General features: G+C 55.8%; 1 protein-coding gene and 1 long non-coding RNA gene across 3 annotated transcripts in view; one reads left to right on the forward strand and one right to left on the reverse strand.

Annotated features, from left to right (window-relative positions):
* Window positions 1–2,399: 2,399 nt before the first annotated feature.
* TCERG1L (transcription elongation regulator 1 like) overlaps window positions 2,400–25,138 on the reverse strand; it is a 197,133-nt gene continuing 174,394 nt past the window's right edge. Inside the window, exons 9-12 of the mRNA XM_058698155.1 lie at window positions 24,253–24,388; window positions 11,452–11,541; window positions 7,472–7,590; window positions 2,400–3,212 (exon numbers count right to left, since the gene is read on the reverse strand). Of these exons, the coding sequence (XP_058554138.1) occupies window positions 3,056–3,212; window positions 7,472–7,590; window positions 11,452–11,541; window positions 24,253–24,388 (502 nt within the window). The 3' untranslated portion in view covers window positions 2,400–3,055. The remainder of the gene's footprint in view (window positions 3,213–7,471; window positions 7,591–11,451; window positions 11,542–24,252; window positions 24,389–25,138) is intronic.
* On the forward strand, window positions 11,536–13,940 carry LOC131493589 (uncharacterized). 2 transcript variants are annotated; one of them, XR_009252770.1, is made up of 3 exons: window positions 11,536–11,855; window positions 12,429–12,522; window positions 13,134–13,940. It is a non-coding gene; the product is annotated as an uncharacterized LOC131493589 (long non-coding RNA). The 2 variants fall into 2 exon arrangements; XR_009252769.1 differs by lacking the exon at window positions 13,134–13,940 and adding an exon at window positions 12,926–13,015.

Below are 25,138 nucleotides of genomic sequence, written 5' to 3' on the forward strand. Positions count from 1 at the left end.
AATGAGAAGGGTCGCTCCCGTCTCCCCTTTTTGGGGGCCAGTGTCTTGCCCCGTGATTCCAGGGAGACGGCGACATATGCCAGCTGCTGGTTTAAGGCCAACAGGTGACCCCCGCAGGACCCTACCCGACCTCGCCCGACCTCGCCCCGTAGATGTACTGTGCCTTCAGCAGGCCGTCCCAGCACGGGACCGGCCAGCTGCTTCTGGGCCTGAGGGTTCATGGGGGTGCCCGTGGGGCCTGGGCGTGAGGGTTCGGGGGGGGGGGTGGGGTGCCCGCGGGTCCTGGGCGTGAACCTATTGTTGCAATGACTGTCCCTTAAAATGCATTTCCTGGTCAAGACCACACTGTGTGGGAAGCCGTGTGGCCCAGCGGCCATTCTGCGAGAGCGTGGGCGGTAACTAGGGGAAGGGAAGGAGCATCTGAGATTCATTTTTGTGAGGGGGAGTTTCTCCCTGGAACAATGGGGGGATTTGGGGGCGCCTGGGTGGCTCAGTGGGTTAAGCATCCGACTTCGGGTCAGGTCATGATCTCACAGTTCGTGGGTTCCAGCCCCGCGTCGGGCTCTGTGCTGACAGCTTAGAGCCTGGAGCCTGATTCGGATTCTGTGTCTCCCTGTGTCTCCACCCCTCCCCCACTCTCGCTCTGTCTCTGTCTCTCAAAAAATGAATAAACGTTAAAAGAACAAAAACAAAACCAAATGGGCGGATTCACGGGGCCAACCCGGAACAGGGGTCTGGGTCGGTGCACACAGACCAGGAACAGTGGGGAGGGAGACACTGGCCGACGGGCCCACACACCCAGGACCGCCCACCTAGTGACCCAGTCTCAGAGCTTCGTACAAAGAGTGCGGGACGTGCGAACTCCCAGTGCTGCGCCCACCGCGCTCCCCTCACCTCTTCATCGCCCCCATCCCAGTCTTGCACCTCGTAGACCCCCAACCAGCCAGCGGTTCAGCCAGCCCCCAAATCAGTGTAGACGCGTGCCCCGGGCCCCCTCTCGTCTCCCAGGCAAGTTTACAGAACTGTCGTTCGGTCTAGCCTGATGCTCCCCCGTGGGGACTTCCTTCACCTGCCCTCGGGGCCACTCCTGACCCAGGGGTGGGGGCTGAGGCCAGCACAGCAGGACGTGTGACCGCCACTCTGGGCCTGCCCCTTCCTCCTCAGCTGACGGACGGCAAGGAGCTGAGCAGGGGGAGGCAGCAGCCAGGGGAGCAGGGGTCCACCGAGGTCTTCCAGAACCACTCAGGCTCCGCCCTGCCGCTGGCCTCTCCATCTGAGGTTAAATGCTGCCCCGTACGTCCGGCTGCACGCCGAAGGGGTCAGGTCACACTTCACGCTGACAACGCGGGTGCAGTCACGTGGGATCTTGTGGCCAGGCAGCCGGCCTCTCTCGGGGCAAGGAGCCAGTCAGCTGGCTTTCCAGTGGACGGGACAGATGGCAGGAGGGCCGCTGGCTTGTGCGAACCTCAGGGGTTGCCGGGGGTTCCGTCTCTGTCCCGGCTCCGCGTCCCGAGGCCCGCACAGCCGGCCGCCTCCCCCAGCCCGCCATCTCTCCGGGTGCTGTTGGGCGAGGGTATGCCACCAGACCCACCACACGAGCCACTTTCCCGGCATCTTAGAGGGCGGGCTCCTGGCGCTCCCAGAGCCACGGCAGCGCCTTCTCCAGGGAGGTCCCCATCTCTGCACGGGTCGGGGGGCTCCTTCCGTGGGGGCTTCTCTGAGCCCTGGGGGTCACGTCTGCTCCTGTGGCTGTCGTCTGTGTGTTCTTTGGCGGTCACCCGGACTCAGCAGCCTCATTACCCGAATGCCTTTATATGTGATAACTCTTTCCATTTAATTTCTCTGTTCAGTTTACAAGGTGGTTTCTACTCCAGATTGGACCCTTACCGGAGGGTCTGCCTCCTGGCCCCTGCCCCGGATGCCCAACCCCACTGGCTGCTGCCTGAACCCAAGTGATGGCCCCAGAACCCAGATCTAACCCAGAAGCTAGCCTCACAACACTGGTGCTGAGACCAGGGCTTACCCCAAAGAAGAGAGAAACCCGCCCAATTACGTCCTAATACGCGTGGCAGAGAGCGTGTTCACCGCACTGAAGAGGGAGCGGGGAGGCGAGGAGGTGTCGCTGTGCCCTGGGGCAGTGGCAGCGTATCTGAAGAGAGGCCCCGTAAGCCGCGAAATAAACAGGCGACAATTTAGAGAACGCGGTTAATCAGCTGGGTGTTAGCCACCATCGCTCCCCCCAGAACGGGCAGGTTGACAGGCAGGATTTTTGTTTGTGCTCGCTCAGCCCTTGTGTGTGTTCACAAACACTGTTAGGAGTCTTTCAAAACAGACTGTCTTCAGTTGAAACACTGCTTTGCCGCTGGAGATCGCAGTGGAAATCTTACCACCAAAACACACTGGTTTAAAATATTTATTAATTAAAAAAAATTTAAAATTCTTTTTATACAAAGATGATGAGAAAAATCTCATGCAAACTGGGCATACAATAAAAATAACTCAACTATTCGTATGATGATTTTGTACAAAATAATCCCATTTTGAGTAGGGCCCCCGACAGACGTCGCGGCCGCCCTGTCTGGGGCCCGGCGCCCCCTCGGACTGCTGCGGGGGTCCGGGGTCCACGTGTGGAGGCGCTCAGGGTCGTCGCTATGACTGGTGATGATGATGCTATTGCTACTACTCGGGACACGGGACGGACACCCAGCACTCGGAAGGAGCCCCCGCGCCACGGGGCTCAGAACCCAGGGAACACACAAAGGTCTGGAGAAAAGTTTCAGGTACTCAGATCAACTCATGAAAACACCTTGAGAGGGATATAGATATTTCTGCTGAGCTACAAACCTGCGGTGGGTTTATGATTTGTACAGATTACAAGTACTTTGCATAATTAAACAATTAAGGGAGCGACCTACCATGGCAATGAGAAACGCATCAGACTCGGAACGCCGTACAAAAGAGAGCTTCAATATGAAACAGTAATCCTCCGAGAAGTGCGCGCAGCCCCGCGCGGCACCCTCCGCTCCGCACCTGTCCTACTGCGCCTCTCACACACTCATCTCATCTTCCGCAGCCGCAGTCGGTTTTCCTTGTCCCGTTTCTTAAGAATAAGTATGAATTGGTTGAAAAAATGCTCCTGGTCCTTCTTTCTTTGAACAAGACGAAACCTCTGGTCCCGGCCGTACTTCTCCGCAAACTCCTTAAACGTGGTTCTGAAAAACAGGAACTTTCCTGAGACCTGTCTGCCCGGGAGCGGTTTCCGCACCTCCTGACCCCCGCAGGCTGGCATCACCTCCAGAGGTAGACAGCTGCTACCACCCGATCTAGCTGTCCTCGGGCCACAGGGAGAGGACATGGGGAAGGTCGGGGACAGGGGCGGGACTTGGGGCAGTTCAGGGGACAGGGGTGGGATCTGGGGCAGGAAATGGGCATCCCACACCTGCCCCAGCTACTCCCGTGCTGGGTGCCACTCCCCGTGGGGGCCCTTGGGATCCTGACCCCACCGAATACCCACATGGCGACCTCTCCCCAGCCTCTGGAGATGAACCCAGACTCTCCGGCTTCTTCAGCCTCCCTCACTCGGAGCTCTCAACTGCCCACCTGCGTCCACCACTGCTTTGGCCACACGGGTCCCCTTCTGTCCCCTCTTAGGATGTCTTGGCTGCCACAGGCCACTCAGGCAGCCCCTCTGCCTGGCACACTGTCCCTTACGTCTGCTCTCATCACTGGCAGTCGGGCTCCGCGTGTCTTTTTTGAGGAAACTCACCCTACAGACGGGGTCCCTCGCAGCCCTTGTCAACAGCCACAACCGTGGTAAGCCCAACTGTGCCATCTACTCCTCCCCGCCCCCCGCTCCACTGGAGGCTCTGTGATCCGTGTTGTTTCCCGCCAAAGGTCCCGGGCACCTGGCGGCAGCGGCCGGCGTGTGGAAGAACCTAAGGTCAACTGAACGGGCCCGGGAGTCCGACGCAGGGTCTGGGCGGCTCAAAGGGCAAGTGGGTAAGCCCCTTGCAGGGACAAATGGCACCTTCGCGACCACCGGTCCCCACTGCCTCCCCCTTCCCAGGCCCGAGCTGGCAGCCGGGAACAGGCCCGAAGGGCTACGTGAGCTCCGACCGGGGATCCAAAGTCCTCCCGCTTCTCCTTGTGGAGGACTTCATACTCCGCTGCAGACATTTCACTCTTGTATCAAAGGATTATAATGTAACAGCTGTTTCACACATAAACAGGAGGGCTGCACTGACATGGCTGTCAGGACCCCGGACACATCCCCACCTGCCACCAGCGTCCCTCTTCCTGGTCCAGCCCCACAGCCTCCTGGGTCATGCCCCGGGGTTGTGCCTGCTCATGCGCATCTCAGAAAGAAAGCGCTTCTCTCTGCTGCCCTCCTTCCTTCTTCCCTCTTCCTCCTTCTCTGGACTGAAAGTGTACATCCCCCAGGATCCTAGGTGGACCTCCCGGCACCCCCCGGTGCTAGTGTTGGGGGGGGGGTCAAGGCCTTTGGGAGGTGACTAGGTCACTAAGGGCTCACCAGACCCTGAGCCAGAAAGCTGATCTCGGACTTCCAGCCTCTAGAACTGTGAGGAATATCCGTTGCTTGAGGCCCCTGGTTTGTGTTCCTGGGAACAGGAGCCCAAATGGACTAAAGGACTAAGACCCTTGTTTCATCCTTCCTTCCTTCCTTCCAAGATGAGAATCACAGGGACTTGTTAATCTCTTCCCTTGTCTGGATAGCAGCCAGCATATCTTCCATTCAGAGGCTGAGCACAGATCTTGTCTACAAGGTCCTGCTCGGGGCACTTCTGAAAAGAAGTGTCCCTGAGAAGAGAGGGAGAATTACAAATCTGTGGCCCCCCCAGCCATGCCGTGGGGGCATCCTGGCTTCTTCTGGGCCTTCCAGTGGGCCGGGGGAGCCCCTGAGTCACGGGCACAGCACGCCCCTTTGCCCTCTGGCAGCTGGGGACACAGCCCACCTGCACCTAAAGGAGGTACACAGTGTGGCCTTGGGAAGAAGCACAGAGTGCAGACCCCACAGCCTGAGCGGCAGACCGAGGGGAGGACCCCCGTGGCCCCTCGCCCCATCTCAGGACCCCCAGAGCTGGGCAGGACTGGGAGCTGGCTCTGGCTGTCCCCGTGGCTGTGGTGGCAGGGTCAGAGCACAGTGTAACTGGCGGAGCTGCTGAACCCCGAGAGGCTGCTTCGAGGGTGCTCAGATGGCCTGTGCTTAGCTCACCTGGCCACCCGTGTGCAGCGACTTGAACTGCACGCATGCTACTAGGATACCTATGGAACAGTGAGAGGAGAAGGTGAAGCGGTCTGTAAAGTCTTGACGATGTTGCAGAATCAGCCATTCTGACATCAAAATGGTTTAATAATCACAAAAGTACGTATGCACGGTGCACATTCTTAACACAGCAGGCAGTTTAATCTACCTTTAAAGAAGAGTAAGTTTAACTTTCTGATTTCCATCAGTCATTTTCCTTCTGTGCGTATGTGTGTGTGTGTGAGATCTTTCTCCTAATTGCCAGATGCGTTATGAGTATGTTCTCCTTTGTCTTCATGACGGGAAGGGGAATGTGTTGACTTATTGTTAACATTTTACCAATGGACAGATTGAGAATATTTGATGATGATGGTGATGGAGCTGGTGGTGGGGATGGTGATGATGGTGATGAGAGGCGTCTCCGTCACCAAGCTCCTTCTACCTGCCAGGTGCTATGTTCACTTCCACGTCTGCACCACCCAGGGAGTCTGCCGTAGCCGTACTGCCCACAGATGATGCCGGAAGCTCAGAAAGGTGCAATGCCTCACTCCACTGCAGGGCTGAGGAGGTGCAATGCCTCACTCCACTGCAGGGCTGGGGTGGGGGGCTGTGCCCGGAGGCAGGGGCTCCACACCAACTCCTCTCTCCTAGGGTCACCATGTGGGGACACAGAGATGCCAGTGTTCTCATCTCTAACCACAGGAAATCACAGTTTACAAACGTTTAGATGAACATTTGCTCTTCTAGATTAGCCTTTTGTGATGGGGGTAATTCATGCTACATTTTTCCCCATTCAGAAAACATCTGTCCTTTAAATACTTGGAGAGGTTTTATAAGGACCATATAACCAACACCCAATTATTGACCAGGTGAACTAGATAATTACCAATCAAAACATGGGAGCCTATGTCTTCACAGAAAGCAAACATCAATTAATGTTTTTTTAATTTTTTTTATTTTTTATTTATTTATTTTTTTAATGTTTATTTATTTTTGGGACAGAGAGAGACAGAGCATGAACGGGGGAGGGGCAGAGAGAGAGGGAGACACAGAATCGGAAACAGGCTCCAGGCTCCGAGCCATCGGCCCAGAGCCTGACGCGGGGCTCAAACTCACAGACCGCGAGATCGTGACCTGGCTGAAGTCGGACGCTTAACCGACTGCGCCACCCAGGCGCCCCAATTAATGTTTTTTTTAAAAAAATAATGTTGTATTTATGCATTATTACTAAAATGCCAAAGTGCCCACATTATTATTAAAAATAATAATGCATAAACGTCCATTCAGATGTATCTCAACCCCAAATAAAAATAAACCGAAGTCAATTTTTTTGGCTTATAAAAGTTATAGTCCTATATTTCTAAAAGTAGTACAATGTTCGTTACTTCTTAAATATCAGCCAATTTTAGGGGTGCCTGGGTGGCCAGTCAGTTAAACGTCTGACTCTTGATTTTGGCTCAGGTCATGATCTCACAGCTTATGAGTTTGCACTAACAGCATGGAGCCTGCTTGGGATTCTCTGTCTCCTCTCTCTCTGCCCCTCCCCCTGCTTGCATTCTCTCTCTCTCTCTCTCTCTCTCTCTCTCTCTCTCATAAATAAATAAACATTTTTACATAGAAGCCAATTTTAAAGAAGACTTTTAAGTTCATGCATTTTTCTAAGTTCTAACATCCAGTTTCCTATTGGTTTATTTCACGGGAACAGTGCCAGGTTATTTTAGGGGACTTTGGCAGCAAAGTTACTTGGCTCATTTGCCCTGGTGTGTGTCCCTTCTCTTTCCACCCTGGCCGACTGGGGAGACGTCTGCAACCAACGGCGAGGTTTATTTTACTGCTGCTGTTCGGGCTCTGTATGCCTACTCTCCGAGTTCGTGTTCCGTGCGCTTACTTTCTGATCCCTAGATTCGAGGTTAGCCCTCATCTTGAGTGCTGACCTACTGACTAGTTATTCAGGTCATGGGAGTCAGGGTGGCCACGCTGGAAAGCCAGGCAGGGCAGCAAAATGGAAGGGTGTGGGGAGCAGAGAGAACCGTGAGCCGCGCAGGCAGGCAGGGCTGGTGGCTCAGTCACCCACAACTTCACCATTACGCTTGTGAGGTCTCCGCGATGGTAGGTTACACGATTTAACCAGAACAGATTTTAAAAGCCCTCTTACAGTCATCGGTGAGTCTCCCGCCCCAAAGTCACCCGGCATTTCTGTCTCCATACCTGGGTGACACCTTAGATTCCTCCAGAAGTTTTTTGAATTCTTCTTTGGCGAGCAGCAATTTGTTTTTCTTCTCCTTATATTCTTCTTTTATCCTTGTCTTGACAAACTGTTCAAATATCTTGAAACACACACATACACACACAGAAAAGTATTACAGGTTGCATATCAGAAATGAAATCTTGTGCCTCAAACACAACACAAAAGAACAGCAAGCATCTGTGGCTAAGCCTTTTCTTTTCCATAAGGTGGAAGGCACAGCCCCTCCAGGGAGGGGCTCTCCTGAACCAAGCGTCTACATAAGTAAGCCTGGATTCCCAAGAGAATCTCGGGGTCAAACGCTGAATCAGCCCCGCTTGGGGGCGGGGGTGGGTCCTGTTTCTTGTTTCGGAATTCCGTGAGCAGCTTCTAGGGTCATGCGCTGTCTGGCTGACCTTCACATCGCTGCTGGTCGTCCCAGGAACACATGAGGTTTTGTCATTTGTTCTAGTCAATTCCTACAGTGACACAATTGGTATCTGAGCCTCCAAACGTGATTTTAACTTGTGGAAAGAAAGTCAACCCAGCATCTCTGATCCCCCAGCCTCTAGTCTCTAAGAAGACCACTTATGGTCTGGTCATCAGGGCGGGGGCGTCATGCAGACACGGCAAGCCTCTCCTGGGGGCCTCATGGAGCCTCTGGGTGGTCAGACCCAAAGCGAAGACCTGACCCTCGGACACTGCGTGATCCCCAGTTGGACAAGAAGTGGGTTTTGAGCAGGAGAACCCCGTCCCCTAGCCTGAAGGATACGAGTATCGTCTGGTGGGCAGGTGCATCATGGCCCCGGGACCCTCTCCCTTGCGAGCTGACAGTCAACACAGTGACGCGACACCGAGGACCCTCTCTGCAGGCGTCAGTCCCTCAATGGATGGGGGCAGCGCATCGTTGCGGTATGAGGTGCCATTTACAAACCGGAGCCTGAAGGAGGTAGGGACAGCTGCTTCATTCCTAATGCTATCCGAGCCTCAAGAGCATTAAAAAGAAAATACCGGAGATGACTTGAAAGTGTGCGCACACATGAATAAAAAGATCAATACAACTTTCACGTGTGACCCTGGAAGGCCTATAAACAGCAACTCTGTCCCAACTGGACCCAAGGCCACTGCGGACATTAGACTTTGACCCGAGCGCTCTGGGGGTCTCCTGCACTCCTGCCCCCGAGGGGGAGGCGGGGAAGACGCGGCCAATGCAGGAGGCTCTCTCGGCTTGGACGGGGATTTCACACTGCCTTTCAGTGGCCACTCGCCTTGTGGGATTATAAACACCCAATGCTCCCCTGTCCTGAAGACTCTGCACGGAAAGGAAGCATTCAGGAGCAGGACTTAAATGGAGAAGGTGTGCTTATATATTAAAGTAGGACTATATCGGCTTATTTCACCTTCAAGGCAAGTGGTGTGCAACCTCGCCGGCTGTCTTAGAATTTAAACTAATAAAACAGGTGAAGGAAGGGTTATTATCCACATAAAAGTGTGGGGCTGCATCATCAGAGCTTTTGCTCTACTAATTTTAAGTCTGGACAGAAACGCTGCCTGGCCGCGGGAGACCTGCTTCTCCTACCCCGGAGCGCCCACCCACGGAACCCGAGTTCTCTCCTCTCCCTCTGCCCTGTCGCTCTAGTTACGCCGCTGTGCTTTAACGTAGCGGCGTTTTCCTCCCGGCTTCGACAAATTACACCAGCTTCACTCAAAGGGGGGCACGACTTTTTAAAAGAGATACCACTGGCCATTGTCTCGCTGTGGCGTGTCCTCCCATAATGAAGAGGAAACACTATCCGTTACCGTGGAAACAGGTCTGCTGAGCGCGGCCCGACCCCTCGTCTCTGTTTGGGCTCAGTCACTTCTCCTTTGCAGCCCCCTGTGGAGCACGGGCCATTGGCAGTTTGCCCACCATGAGCTCTAGTCTCCCCATAGAAACATGTGACAGCGCGGCCGGTACAGATTCTAGCCGGATGCTTGCCGTCGACGGTGGGGGGGGGGGGGGGCGTCCCGTGAGGAGCACTGGGGTTTCGGGTGGCCTGGATGTCGCCTCCTTCTCCGGCGCAGCTCCAGCACCAGTGTTCATAGGAGCTGCGGCTTCCCCCGAGTCGCGGGTGGTTTCTGATCCCAGGGCTCTCTGATGCTGCTCTGTGTCGACCGCCAGCGAGGCCCAGTTCCCGCTCTTCCTCCCAGGGCCCCCGGGGCCACGCTGCAGACTGGTGACCCTGAAGTTTCCTCTGTCTGATGGCGTCCCCCGAACAGTGCACTCTGGTCTGATCTGTCTGCACAGCACACATCCAGGCGTGGGGGCCCGGACATCCCAGCCCAGATGGCCACAGCTGCACCTGCTGCCATGGGGGGGGGGGGCGGTGACGCGCAGCCCCGTGGTGCTCACGCGCGCGAGTCTCGTGCAGGACGCCCCCAGAGCAGTTCAGCAGCACACCGAGCGCCGCGTGCTCCCATCATGTGCTGGGGGGGGGGGGGGGGGGGCGGGGGCGGGCGGTAAGCGTAAGACCCTGCAGGGGGGGGGGGGCTTCCTCAGCTTCCTTCAAAGAGGCTAACGGTCTCTAAAAACACCCCCGAACTGGCAACAATGGTGCTGACCGCGCCATCAGCGAAAGCACGGTCCGCAGATGGCCAGCGTGCGGGTCTTAACCAAGTAAGGCATTCTTCACGACAACAAGCAGACTACGAGTGCTCACAGCCGAGTAGTCTGACTGTTTGCTCTTTAATATCGCACAGAAGAGTGAAATATTACTGATGATTAAAGTCTACAGTTTTCTTCAGCTGTGTGCACGCGTGTGTGTGTGTGTGTGTGTGTGTGTGTAATCTAACCTCCTCTGACTCTATTGTAACTTTTTTTTTTTTTTTTTTTGGAGCCACTGCTAACACGTTTCACACGTTTTCAGATGTTTCCTTCTGGAAAATACAAGCCAGCTGCAATGCAACAAAAAGGTCATTAATTCTAAGTTCCTCAAAGGTCTAAGTTCCGTGTTCCAGTGTGGCCGACCCAGCACCATCCCAAGCCCCGGCGTGTGCCAGCGGGGCCCTGCCATCGGCGGGACGGGCAGGGGTCCGAAAGCCCGAGGCTCTGCCCGCTCGGTGTTTCACTGATCGTGCCGGCGTGTGCTTGAGGAAACTTCAGGACCCACGACAGAGCTGGAAATGGGGTTGCCCTTTCTGTCCTCTGGGCCCCGGGCTCTGCTGTCTGATAGCACGCGGGCCGTGGAGACAGAGGCCACGTCTGAAACAGCTCTCCGGCCTTCTCTGTTTCCAGCGGCCGATCCGATGACCCACTTTCCATGTGCATCATTTCACACTCAGAAGAGTGCAGACAGAAGAGGCAGGACTGGAGCAGGAACCAGAGACCCCAGAGACCTCCAGGGAACACCAGACCCCGGGCCGGGCTGTGCATCAGGGCCCAGTCCCTCAGCCGGCAGTCAGCACCGCCCGTCCCTCTGTCCGTCCGCTTCGTCTTGGAAGCCGTATCGGCTCCATGATCTATGCTGACAAGGAGCCAGCGCAGACTGGCCAGGCTAACGTGTCCTCCAGGCGAGCTGCCTCTCGCCCACCTCTGCCCTTTCTGGGGACCTGCCCTCTGGACCTGCCACCCCTTCCCTCATACGCCCTCTTACTGTTTCCGGGACCCTCCTCTCATTCAATGTCATCATGTAAGAGCTTAATTGAGTCTTAACACAGCTATCTGGGGTGCGGTCAGTGTTCCCAGCACGTGCATTTTCACCTGTCCTGTGGGGTCATCCCCAGATGGTTTGCTAAGACACTGAGGGGATGACCGTCCTCTGCACCGGTAACCACTGCTGCGCACAAGCTCACACGCGAGACCACCGGGTCTACCCCTTCCCCTCTGACAAAATGAACGTGACAGGCGTGTGCGTGTCACGAGCGTCAGGAGGAGCGTCCCGCTCGCGCTGGGTCTCCAGGGCCCGCCAGCCCGCCACCATGTTACCTGCTTCCGCTCCTCAGAGTTTAGCAGGAGGTAACGCGGATCAAACACGATTTTGTGTAATTCTTTCTCCCAGGTAGAAAACGCTGACACCTGAAGAAAGATATTCAACAGAGTTGTTTTTAGCATCTAACACAGAGCCCGAGGTCATGCTGAAATCATCGATGGGGGCAAACAGCATCGGGGTGCCGTGGGCTCAGCGACGCAGCCTTGCACAAGAGCGTTAGGCACGCCAACGTTCCAGGAAATCAACACCTAGAGCGCTGGGAAATTAAATTCTACACTCGTGCCACTATTTCTTCCCTGGATTTCTTCCAGGGCCACGTGCCGCTGATCTGAAGCCCCCATTCTATCTGTGCAGCTGGAACGCCATTCTGGAACGTCACATCTTGAAATCAGAAATAACGGTAAAAACTTTCAGAACCCCGCAGACCATGACAGAGGGCGATTTCTTGTAGTCTGCACTTTGCAACAATTTTAGTTGATTTTTAGTCAATATTTAAATCTTTTTAGGTAGGCCATGTTTTTAAAAACAAACCATGTTACTTTACAATAGTTTTAGATTTACAGAAAAGTTAACAAGAATATTACAGAGTGACCACATATCCTACTCAGCTTCCCATACTGTGAATATCCTACGTCAGTATGGATGCCAGATCTGTCTACACGGTTGTTAACAAAAGTCCACATTTAAGACTTCTTTAGTTTTGGAGGCACCCGGGTGGCTCAGTCGGTTAGGCATCTGAGTCTGGCTCAGGTCATGATCTCGTGGTTCATGGGTTTGAGCCCCGCATCAGGCTCTGTGCGGACAGCTCGGAGCCTGGAGCCTGCTTCGGATTCCGTGTCTCCCTCTCTGTCTGCCCCTCCCCTGCTCACACACTCACTCTGTCTCTCTCTCTTAAAGATAAATAAATATAAAAAAAAATAACAAAGAAAAAAAGACTTCCTTAGTTTTGACCCAGCTTTCTTTTTCTGCCTAGGATCCCACCCAGGACAGCATGTGACAGTGTCATGTGAGTTTCTCCGACTTCCCTTGTTATTCTGGCCTTGACGGTTTTGCTGGTCAGGAGTGTTGTAAGATGGCCTCTATTAGGATTATCTTTTAGATAATTAGATGATTAGACCAGGGTTCTGGGTTTTGGGGAAAAGCACAGAACAAGGTGCTGTCTTCATCCATCACATCACAGTACTTCCTGTCACCGTGACTGACGACACTCGGTGTGGACCCAGACCACTGGGCTGAGGCTGTGCTCAATAGCTCTGTCCTGCACACACTCACTCTTTGTCCCCTTCCCGCTGTGCTTTCTGGGGGGAAAGTCACTGGGGAAATTCACTGTGTGCAGCCCACTCCTCGGGTTATGTTCCACCTCTTGGGGGGGGGGTATCCCAATACGAACTATTTGGAACTCTCAAGGGGATATTTATCGATTCCCCCACATTTACTTATTTATCCCATCACTTATTTGTATCATTACAGGCTCATGGGTATTTCTAACCTGGGTTATAACCCAATATCATCCAGATGCTTTGTTTTTGCCCACATTCTTCCAGCTTTGGCCGTTGAGAGGTTTTCTGACTGGCTCTTGCGTGCCTTTGGCGTACCCCATCATCGTTTTGGGGGGGCCCTTCCTTATTTTCTGAACTTCAAGGTGCCCCAGCCTCATCTTGTGTCTCTCCTGCCCCAGCCCTAGAGTCAGACCATTCTCCAAGAATCGCAGTTCCTTTTGCTGGAGAACAAATCAGAAACCGTGACCTGGTGCGAGTGGTTCCCCGCCATGGGACACGGAGCTTCTAGCTTCTCCCCGCTGACAGAGCAAGGAAACCTTTACGTCATTTACACAATGATTTATCCACTTAAGAGCATGGACTAGGGATTGCCTACACCCTAGGCCCCACGCTGCGTGCTGAGGACTCAGAGAAAGTCAAGGTCCTGACATCGGAGAGCCCGTGGCCTGGGGCAAGGCAGACAAGCGAGCTAATGATCCCCTGCGAGGCATCTGTGCCATATGAGGGACACTCCCGGACACGGAGAGGCCACGGCGAAGGGACATCCCCATCCCCAGGGTCAGTTTCCAGAACACTGACTATTCTGGAACATGGACACTCCTCAGGCTCCCGAAGTGCCGGGGGGTCCAGGAGGGGCTGTCTGGGGTGCAAAGGCGTGTTCGTGAGCTGGGGGTATGTGACAAGTGCCAGCGGCAGAGCACGCTGGGGGGCAGGGAGGGGTCGGGGAGAGGCGGGATAGTCCCAGGCTGACGGAGGACCTGCACTTGACCTGGGGAGCCACGGCGGGCAGTCACACGTGCTGCGCATTTGAGGGAGGCTACTCGGGCCCGCCGGGCGGGGAATGAACCCTGGGCCCAGAGGAGACAGCAAGCTAACGGTGGCTTTACAAAAACAAAACCCGTTCACCCTCTCACCTCTGAGCACATTGACGTGTTGCTGGTAGAGACACTATTTTAATAAACAGGTGCTTACTTGGTACACCTTAACGTGTGGGGTTTTTTAAATAGACGCTTTCTACCTTTACTAACAAAAGTCAAAACCCCTTGTTAATATTCATGAGCTCCGTTACTGGGCGGGATGACCCAGGCTCCACCCGGGGACTTCTTCCAAGGAGAACATGGTAAAGTGTGGACATGCCCCAGGGATTGGGGGCAGGGTTCCTGGGGAAGCATCCAGGCAGAGCGATCCCATCATTCTTTGGCTCCCGACCACAGCACCGTTAGGGCAGCTGTGGAGAGAAACTGGGGGCCGCCTCGGCTCAGCCCAGGCACACAGGCTCCTGTCCACCTGCTAGGGACTGGTCTCTCAGCTCGCTAGGGAGGGCAGAGGATGTCACAGAATCGGTGTCACGTAACTAACTCTACCAGGATTATGATAATTTGGGGGATTCTAGACGTATAATAAAATCATTAAAAATTAATGGTATATGGTTGCCTCCAAAGGAATTTGCAATCTGTAAGAGGAGATAAGCCGCGTCTACAATGACTGCAATTCACAGTGACAGAACAGGTGTTGTCACATTACCTGAGAGCCATGCTATCGGGTGCTGCCCAAGTTCAGAGGATGGCGGCCGTGGCTGCGAGAGGGACAACCAGGTGTGGGACCCAGGGCTGGGGATCAGAGCAGATGGGACGGATGGATGGCCATGTTGGAACATTTGCCACGTGTGGGGGCACAGCCTTGTCTGTGAGACCCAGCTGTTCCCAGAGGTCCCCGGATCATCGCCGTTAGGATCGATTACAAGCATCGCTGCAGACAGAGCCTGATCTCACTAGGCCTGCGCCTCCCGCGTCCCCAAGGTCACGTCTAGGTAAGTTCATTCTACGGGGCCGGGAAGGAGGTCTCCCCACTCTTGCGGGGTGCCAGCAGGAGCCATTCTCAGCCCCAAGGCCACCGTGTTCCCTGCCGTGGCCCCCCACCCCATGCCAAGTGGCTGGCTTCTCCAACACCCACAGGAGAGTCTGTACGAGCCCCAGCCTTACGTTACATCATGTGATGTCCTTCCGGGTTGACCCGCCACCCTGCTCACGGGCCTACCCAGTCTCAAACGAGGGGGTTGCTCCGGGGGTGCACCCGGGGGTGGGGACCTTGGGGCTGCCTCAGGATCCTGCCCACCCGGCGGGCCCAGGACTGAGTCCAGCACACGGCTGTTTCTCTCTTATGTCCAGCCCACGCTTCCCGACACTTTGGCACTTCCCCGAGATTTCGCCTTTGAACGGTGGAATTTTTCAGCAATTTTAAACCCTCGCGTGCAGAGTCCTGCCGTCCCTCTGCAGCCGGGCGGTGTTCTGTGCCGACTCCGTCTCCCCCGCGGGGCCGTGTTCCGTGATCCGCGATCAGCTCCTGACCATCAGCAACTGTGATCCAGGCACGTCTGAGCGCCGGGGTGTGCCGGCCACCGGGAGACTCTGCCGCCAGCCTCTCCTGAGCCCCGCGCACGTTCTCTATTTCATCCACGCTGGGGTGTCGTCGCCGGCCAGCGTCGTGGGCACGTGCTGGACGGGTCACTGAGTGCCGGGTCACGGCCCTGCCTTCTTCCCGCACAGCCTCCTGCTCCTGGCGTTCCTCGGGCACGCGCCCTCCCCGTCGTCTCTAGGTCCTGACTTGCTGTTGGTTCCCTGGTGTCTATGCTGCTGAGGACACTCCTGGCAGACGCAGCTGTAAGACGGAACTGTGGACAGGCCTTGACCTCTGGGCGGGGACCAGAGGTGCCACATGGCTGGCTGGGGGGGGGGGGGGTGTGTCCCCGTGTGGCACATCTGCACCTACAGACGTCGCTGCTGGGAGTGGCAGGGGGAGGAGGATGAGACGCAGGGGAGACGCTGGCACCACGGCCGCAGGAGCCGGGCCCTCTTCCAGCCGCTGTCAGTGTGCTCCCCGCGAAGACAACCTCGCTGGGAAAACCCCCGAGTGTTTTGCAGGAACCAGCTGCAAATGGAGGCTGGTCACTGCAGTGCTTGGAGACGGTGGTCTGGTCCCCAAACTGCTCTCCGTCCTCCAGCGCTTTTTTCCCTGGACCCCAGCACCCACCCTCCCGAGGGCTCCGTTTCTTGAGATCTGACTGGCCAGCCATTCATTCAGCCAGGGCCCCCGTGGCGGCTTCTTGGCCAGCCAAGCCCTGAGCTGCTCCCGTGCAGGGCCCATCTCCCCTGAGTGAGGGACCTCCTCGGCCCCCTCCACCTGCTGGGCACAGGCGAGACCCACCCTCTATCAGAAGCCCCCTGAAGGTGACCAAGGTTTTGTGCACGAGGAAGAAAAATCGCCGATGAGACTGTTTCTGACCTCAGCCCCAGCGTCAGCAAAGCCTCTGAAACCGGAGGAAAATGGTCTCGCGTTGCGTTCCGGCCGGAACGCCAGGTGATATGCCAGCAAGAGCCTCCCGGGAGGCCGTCACAACCAGAAAGGCCCCCGCAGGCAGGACGCCGCGAAGGAAGCAGGCAGATGCTGCTTTTATCTTCAAAGCCAAAGGCCATTTCACGAACTTGTCACTCACTGGATCACACACAAGACCAGGGACCCTAAGGACCAGAGAAAATGAAGGAAGGCTGGAAACGGATGGCTCGTGCCCGGCCCCGAACTTGAGGGTCAGTTGGCAGGACGGCGTGCTCCGGGGCACGCTGGGGGGTGGCAGGGCCACCGGGGCTCCCCTCTCATGCCCTGTGGGCAGACGATGAGCCTGTGGACAAGTGATGCGACTGAGTTGCCTGTCCGTCCACGGCACTGCCCCCCCCCGCACCGTCCTGTCACCTCCTGAGGGCTGTCGGGGTGCCCTGGCTGTTGGCTGGGCTCAGGAACACGGAGCTGGGTGGTCTCAGGGTCTCGGGGGCAATTTCCATCTCAAACACAAAATGCACTTATTTCAGAAGCCAACGGTTTTGCCCAAATTTGATTCTCAAACATGTCGTGTTTACTCTTTCCTTCCTTTGCGTTCGTAAATGTGATACGGGGCCTGGAGGGTGGACGGTCCATCCGTAGGGTGGCTTTTCCCTCTGGTTTTCACGGCCTCCACGCCCCGCAGAAGGGCACTGTCACAAGCACCTCCCAGTTGTGTGACGAGGACACTGGCCTCTGAGACGCGGGCTGCACCTGCCTGGCCAGTCGGCTCTTGTCTTAGGCTTCCGCCTGCACACGGTGTCTTGGTGCAGAGAGGTGAGCGAGGCTCCTGTATAACGTCTCCTTATGTCACATGAAAAGCCAAAGAAAAGAGAAACAGGAGAGCGAGACCCCTCACAGGCGTGTGAGGTGATGGCCTGTTCTCGCAGCTGCTAAGCAGTGGGCTGGGCGGGGCCCCGGGGACCCACCGTGCTTCCTGGCCCCTGGCAGGGCCCCACACTCCGCCATCGCTGGTCCCCTGGGCTCAGGCAAGTTCCCCAAAGTGTCCATCGGGGGCAGCAGAAGGTGTCTGTCACCAGATGGAGGGAGGCGGGCAACAGGTGCAGGGGTCTCCCAGGCACCCCAAGACCACTGGGTGCAGGTGGACATAATGTTTGCCTAGCCACACCAGAGGCCCAGTGGCCCCCGGAGAAGGGTCAAGAACCTCCCCCTGGCCTGAGCCCACTGACCTCTGCCTCCAGGACCAGAGGCTGGAGACGCGGCCCCTTGTTTAGTCTGTGTCTGCGTAGGGTGTGCCTGCCAGTCTGTCCACGCCACTCAGGAGCCCCCAGCCCCAGCTCAGCTCCCCACCCAGTCCGCCCACGGCTCCCCTCCCAGGACCGGTTCCTCCTGAGCACCGCAGTGCACCCCCACCCCCCGCCAGCCATCTCCCACAAACCCGGGTGGCATCAGGTCTATGCGAACGAGTTCTGGTTCCGAGAATTTGCATAGCTGCCCTCCACCCTTGTTCCCGTCCTCCCTCTTCCCTCCTCTCCCGCTGCGTCCCACAGGCTCAGGCTGATACCGAATACAGTGTTCGCTGTAATTAGCGATACCACTACCCTCTTTACCCAATTTCCTGGAATGCATGGCTGTGTCTTCTGGAGCTCCTGACAATTAAAGGCAGCGTGAGAGGCCAGAAGGACAGGCGTGCTCCCGGCTCGGCTCGTCCTTGGTGGGGAGGCACGGGCTTCCCTGTAGGCCGCCGGGATGAGGCCTGGGTGCAGGCGGTGTGTTTGGGGGGCAGCCGCAGGCATGCTGGGAGGAGAAAAGCCAAGGACGCTGCACAAATGAGCAGGTGACCACGGCGGGCCACCGGCAACCTCGGAAGACTCACGCAGAACAGGCCCACGGCTGCCTGAGATTTGTCCCGCGTAGGATGGAGACGTGGGGGTTACCTCCTGGTTGAAAACCATCCACGGACATGTCCAATCTCTAAACCTAGACATGGGAGCGGTCCACACGAGCCCAGGTGAGCCAGATGAGCTACAGGTGGGTCCAGAGGTGAGCAAGGGGTCTGCCCGCTTCCCCTGAACTCTGGGCACTTCGACTCCCGCCCTCACCTCCCAGTGCTCATGGGGCTTTAGCAACTGCAGCTTTGTTCTTCTGTTTTGACAGGTAAACAGAATTTTGTGCCATCGTTGCACAACATCCTCCGCCGATTTGATTTACGTTTGCGGGTTGTTTTCACCTTAGCGACGGGCGGAATCCTGCTCCGGCAGTGAGAGGGGTGGTCCGCCTCCCTCCCCAAGGGCATCTTCATGATCAGAACAGGGTCTCATCGCTAACCACACGGTATCTGAAGATCCGGATTGCCAAAGGCCACGGCCATCAGTCCAGGAAAGAGGAACCACAGCACAGGAGCGAGGCAAGACATAAACCCCAGGCAAAGAGCTTTAGTATTCAAAAAATGGTATTTACGTTTCTTACTATTCAGTGCTGCTGGGAAACGCCGTGTCAGGAACTCTCAGACGTGGCCACCGAACTACTCTTCCCAGAGCAATTCAGTTTATCGACCACACGTTTGTAGCCCGTAGGAAACAATTCCGCACACAAAGTACACACGTCCATATGATCATCAGAGTATTATTTGAAACAGCAAATTTGGAGAATATAAGAAATGAATGAAAATGCAGGATTTCTGAATTGACAACGAATTGAATATTATGACCTCATCCAAGTGTTTTCCAAAGGATTATATGAATGCTTTTTAAAAATGCTGGAAAGGGGTGCCTGGGTGGCTCAGTTGGTTAAGCATCTGACTTCGGCTCAGGTCATGATCGCACGCATGGTCCGTGAGTTCGAGCCCCACGTCGGGCTCTGTGCTGACAGCTCAGGGCCTGGAAACTGCTTCGGATTCTGTGTCTCCCTCTGTCTCTCTGCCCCTCCCCGCTCATGCTCTGTCTCTCTCTGTCTCTCTCTCTATGTCAAAAATAAATAAACATTTAAAAATTTTTTAATGCTTGGGGCACCTGGGTGGCTCAGTCGGTTGAGCGTCCGACTTCGGTCAGGTCATGATCTCACGTTTCGTGAGTTCGAGCCCCACGTCGGGCTCTGTGCTGACCGCTCAGAGCCTGGATCCTGCTTCGGATTCTGTGTCTCCCTCTCTCTCTGCCCCTTCCCCGCTCATGCTCTGTCTCTCTCTGTCTCTCAAAAATGAATAAACGTTAAAATTTTTTTTTTAATTTTAATGCTTAAAAAGGAAAAACAGTACACAAATTTATAAGTAGGTTAAACCTCATAAAATCAACTACATTAGAATGTTTGGTTGAACCATGTTCAACTACAGTTCAATCCTGGTTATGTTCTAAGACAAAAATACTTATTATTGATATTTTTAAATCTAGTTTTAGAAACAAAAGACTGGGAAGAAATGTATCTGAATGAAAATAACGATCTCTTAGGACAGACAGGACTTGGGGTGAATTATTAGATATTCTTTTTCGCAAATTTTCTTTCCATGCACACGTCACTGTGCAGCAGGACTGTGTGTTATTGCCGGTGTGACGTGTGCCCTGCGGGGTCCGCGGACTTGCCATAGGTCCACGAGGAGCAGACACCGCAGGTGTCCAGGCTGGGACTCACACAGGTACCTGAGACGCGTCGCCTCCAGGGCCGTCTCGCCTACGTCGGCCGCTGGTCATGTGGACGACGGAGCCCTCCCGCGTGCGTCCGGAGGCAACGCCATGTGTGTGTCTGAGAGCAGGGGCGCCGGACACGGCTCACGGGGAGGGAAGCGAGGTGGCGCTTCCTGCTGCCGGGAGAAGGCCTCCCCCGCCGCCCTGTTAGCCAGAAGGCACCCAGTACTGTTACTTTACGGCAACCTTGTACGACAGCATCATGGTGGACGGCCGACTCAGTGCAGAGAGAGACTGGCATGGCCCGTGGGTGTGAATGTGTGGTCTGTGAGTTCCTCTCTCTAACAGACTCGGATCCCAACTCCACGGAGCTCAGCTGCACGGTCAGCCACCATGCCAGCCAGTCTCCCCGAGGCCACTCGCCGCTGGGAAGCTGGCCGAGGGTCACCCACAGAGGGACCCCAGAGAGCACAGCAGGTCAGGGCCGTGGAGTCCCTAAGGTAGTATCTGGGACTCTCCAAAAGCCCTTGGAAAGCCATACTTCTTTTTTTTTTTTTTTTTTTAATGTTTATTCATCAAATTCACCTGAAGCAGGCTCCAGGCTCCCAGCTGTTGACACAGAGCCCGATGCAGGGCTCGAACTCACCAGCTGTGAGATCATGACCCGAGCCGAAGTCGGATACTTAACCCCAGTGTCCTAATGGCTAGGTGCCCCAGCCGTACCCACTTCTAAGGGATACTTTGCAGGAGGAAGATGTTCTCAATAAAATGTTTCTAATACATTTGCCTGAATAGGAGGGATCACATTAATAATCTGCTATTCGACGAGATCTGCCCCTTCACAGGCTGAAGCTTTTTTTTTTTCTTTTTTTTTTTTTTTTAAGGCTCTACTGTGCTTTATACAGTAAAGCAAAACAAAAATAAAACCTTCCTTGAGCCGTCAGATACATACTCAAACATGCAAAGCCACAGGCCCTTCCCCAATCTGTGATCCCCACGGAAAAACCCCAAACGTGCCCTTGTTAAACTACGAGAAACCCACAGGACCTAGCTCCATCGTTCCATAAGTACATGAATTTCTGGACTGAAGCATTGTACAAATGCAATAAAAAACATTATTAATCACTCAGTCCATGAAAAGAGTGACCTTTCTGTGCCTCATTTTCAAGCAACAGGAAATCTTATGGGCTTAGCTATCAAATTCTCTTGAGCACTGAGTAACTTATAAAATATGCTGGCATATTTTATAAAGTCAAAAAGCCATAAATGGTGGCATTGCTTTATGACATCAGCAGTAAATTCAGGTTAATCTTTTCTTTTTTTTTTTTTTTTTTTAAATTTTTTTTTTTTCAACATTTTTTATTTATTTTTGGGACAGAGAGAGACAGAGCATGAACGGGGGAGGGGCAGAGAGAGAGGGAGACACAGAATCGGAAACAGGCTCCAGGCTCCGAGCCATCAGCCCAGAGCCCGACGCGGGGCTCGTACTCACGGACCGCGAGATCGTGACCTGGCTGAAGTCGGACGCTTAACCGACTGCGCCACCCAGGCGCCCCAGGTTAATCTTTTCTATTCATGAGCTGCGTGTGGGATTCTTGCAAAATCCTCCTAAGACAGGGGTTCAGGCTTCGCCCAGGTCTCTTCTTTCCAGGGAAAACTCAGAACTCCGGGTGGGTAGTTGGCATTTCTGTGTTGTTTTGCTGATTCACATCTACACGACCTACACAAGGTGCTCACGCAGAAGAATCTACGAATCAAAGGCCGAAAGGAATCACCCACCTCGGTGAGGCAAGAGCGTAGTGAAAATCTCATTAGTAAAGCTGCTCGACCACAGCCATTGGGATAAATTCAAGAAACCGCACAGCCCTGGCTTGCCGGCGGGCTTAGCAAACACAGGTAGGTGTCTCAGGCAGCCCTGGGCTCTCCCGGGGGTCGGTCTGATGCTGTGCTGGTGAGGCCGGGCTGGTTGGCTTCCCAAAGAGGGGGATGTGCAGACGAGATCAAATACGTTCCTGCCTCCATTTCTCCAAGGCTCCTAATGCCATCACGTCTCAGGTAAGAGGGGTCACGTCTCCTGCTGGCTGGGTCAACTGGAACAGACTGGCCAGGTCGATTCAGACACTAAGAGTTACATATATTTCTGTGCGTCACAAGGGCAGACAGCCACCCGCGTGTTGATCAACGCCTAATGAGACTGGAGACAAGCCTCAGGAGTGTCCACGCCTATGGCTTCTCCAGAGCAGAAGCAGCCCATCCTGGCGATTCTGTCGGGGGAGGAGTATGTTTTATCACTTCTCCCGCGTGATGCCGAGACCTGTCCCGCAGACGCCTGGTGGCCACGCGAGTGGAGAGAACAGAACGGGGAATGACAGGTGCTTCGGAGACAAGCCCCTTCGTCACGGGCTCGGCGGGCGGGCTCCAGGACCAGCGGGGTCAGGGGGCACGTGCGGCGACACCACGGCCCAGTCCCCGATGGCGTCCACGTGGACACTGAGGGAATCTCGGGAGGTCGTTCAGCACCTGCTGCACACCAGGCCCTGGGGACCCAAGGGAGCATCAGGCGGTCCCGACCCTGCAGGAGCTGAGGCCTCTCACGGCAGCTCGGACAATGTGGAAGGGACACAGGAGTCATGTGGCATCCTGTGTTAGCCAGGGGACGGGCGGCAGGGCAGAGGACCTGAGGCGAGAGTGGAAGGCGGGCAGGGCATGGGAGAGACAGGACAGGGTGGTGGTCGGTGGTGACATTGGGCCATGAGGCCAGCCGGACCGTCACAACCCGAGCAGCCCCAGGGGTGGCGGTGACGGCATAAACACGCTGTTGGCAGCATCCGGGACCCCCCGGGAGGAAGGGGAAGCAGCCCGCAGGCCCGCGTCCCCAGCGGGCCCAGCTGAGCAGAGTGCAGGACGAGGCCGAGAGCAGAGCGAGGCCCCAGTGAGGGCCGTCCCGGCTCAGCGGGTCTCTCCTTGTCCCGTCGGAGATACGCAGCAGCCCGGGCGGGAGCAGGGGGCCCACTGCTCCCCGGGCCATTGCACACAGCAGGATTTGTTCCCTAAAGGGTCTCAACATCTTGAAAAAATTGTTTGTGGGGGGAGGCAGGAACTGACGTCCTTTCGAAGATAAAATTTCAGCCCAACACCTGCAGGTTCGAACATCGCGTCTGTTCAAGTAACCTGTCGTCATCAGCGCACACAGGCCGGCCCCCACGGGCCTGTGCCCCCGGCCCCCCTCCCGGCATGGCCGTGTCCCCTCGCATCCGTGCCAGTTTGGGCTTCACACACCCCACCGCGGTTTTGACTTCATGGGGCGACTTCTCCCTCCAGGCCCTCACGGCCAAGGGCTGTATTTCATTTGTAAGTGAATGACAAGACCGATGAAGTGATGCAGACGTTAAAGCCCATGGCGCGAAGGAAGAGAGGCCCCCGCTGTGGGCCACCTCCGTTCTACCTGTAACACTTAAAGCTGACACGCCCCAGTCGCCCATGCATCGCCAGGGCCTCCTGCCAGCCTCACTCTGGGGAGCCCTGCTCGACCTCCCGCTCCGGGGGAGGTGGGGTCTCCCGACACCCGGCCTCAGGGCCCGTGGCACCTGCTGTTGGGAGGGGCCGGCCCAGGAGGCGGCCTGGGGACAGCTGTCGACCAGGGAGGGAATCTGCTCCCTCTGCCAGGCCTCCCAAGGCCACCAGAGTGTCCGTGATCGTCACCACCACACAGGGCCCCTGGTACCGCGTTCACCCTCATTTTGTGAAGAAGTCCAACTGGGCTATTAGAGCTGACTCATTTTATACCCAAGAGCCAAAGCTGGAAATAAAAGTCATTGGAAGGAGATCTGGTTCTAAAATGTTTCTCTCTTAAATTCAAAACAAGGTTCACAAGTCAACTATAATGAAGACATCCTCATTTTACTAAAAATAGTTGAACGGATCCACAGGTGTGACAGTCCCGGCCTGTCCAAGTTAGAACAGGGGACGCCCCTCTGGGGGGCACGGACCCGAGACCTGGCCGGGCTCCAGCAGGAAGCTTATCAACACAGGTGCTGTCTGTACACAACGCCAGTGCCCGTCCCCCATCCGCCTCTCCGGGGCCGGCATGAGCAGGGGGGGAGGGGGCCGGGCGACAACCACAGCCCTCAAGACCAGAAGCAGGGGCCCCTTTTCATGTCGCTTCCGCCTCAAGTCTTTTGGCACCTGAATTTCACTCAGCCCGATTCGCTGCACTCAGTGCGGGAGGAAAAGCGACCCTCGGGCTGCGGGGGTGATCGCTCGGCGACTGGCTTCCGAGGGGAGCCGTGATCTGCATTCGGGACCCGCCCCCTCGCTCCAGGAGCACGTCTCCGAAGCGGTTCCTTACCCCTCGCTCCAGGAGCATATCTCGGAAGTGGGTCACCCTCTCCTCCAGCGGCAGCAGGATCTGGGGAGGCGGAGTCTTGGTGTCCTTGTCCGCTCCTTCTGCCTCCTCTGGCCCAGGACTCGCGTGGCCTTCTGTCCTTTAGGGCACGAGACACAGACAGTTAGCCGTGCCCTTGGAGACCCACCTGCAACCCCTAAAAGTCCCCCAGGAAACTCTTTTAAGAAGCAGACGCTCTGAGAACCTTTCAAAGCCTGGTGCAGGCAGCCCAGCAAAGGTGCGATTTTTGCTCTGGGGCGAAGACTGCTTTGTTGCGTTTCGGGCAGAGCCGAGGCTGAGACCCTGACCCCAGGGGTGCCGGCAGGGAGCGAAGGCAGCGGTGGGTGAGTGCGAGGGCCCACGAGGTGGGAGGAAGCCCAGAGTCACCGTTTCACTGCCTAGACCCGGCCGTCAGAGGAGGCGAAGAAGCCTTTCCATCTGACAAACCACGGGAGCCCACACCCGGCTCTGTTCCTGTTGTTTGGGTTTGTTTCGTTTCAGGGAAGACCTTCCTTTTGGACAAATGCAGGAAGACAATTACCGGAGACCAATCCATCGACACTCTGGGTACAGAAAACGCCGTCCCGGGGTCTAGCCCGACAGGGAGATTTCAGTGACAACAGGGGGAACTCGACCCCCACCCCAGGCAGTCTGCGCAGGGATCGGTGCAGAGTGAGACCCGCGAGCCCTGGAGCTGTTCCCTCCCTCCGGTTCCCCCCGGCCCACAGCCACCGCCCAGACGCAGCGGGCAGCGTCGGGAGCGGGCACAAGCCAGGGCCCGGCGGGCACCAGGGGATCCAACAAGCCACCTTTACCAGGCTGGCGGCCGACAGGAAGGAAAGAGCCCACT

This window comes from Neofelis nebulosa, chromosome 13 (assembly GCF_028018385.1).
Source record: "Neofelis nebulosa isolate mNeoNeb1 chromosome 13, mNeoNeb1.pri, whole genome shotgun sequence".
Lineage (NCBI taxonomy): Eukaryota > Metazoa > Chordata > Mammalia > Carnivora > Felidae > Neofelis > Neofelis nebulosa.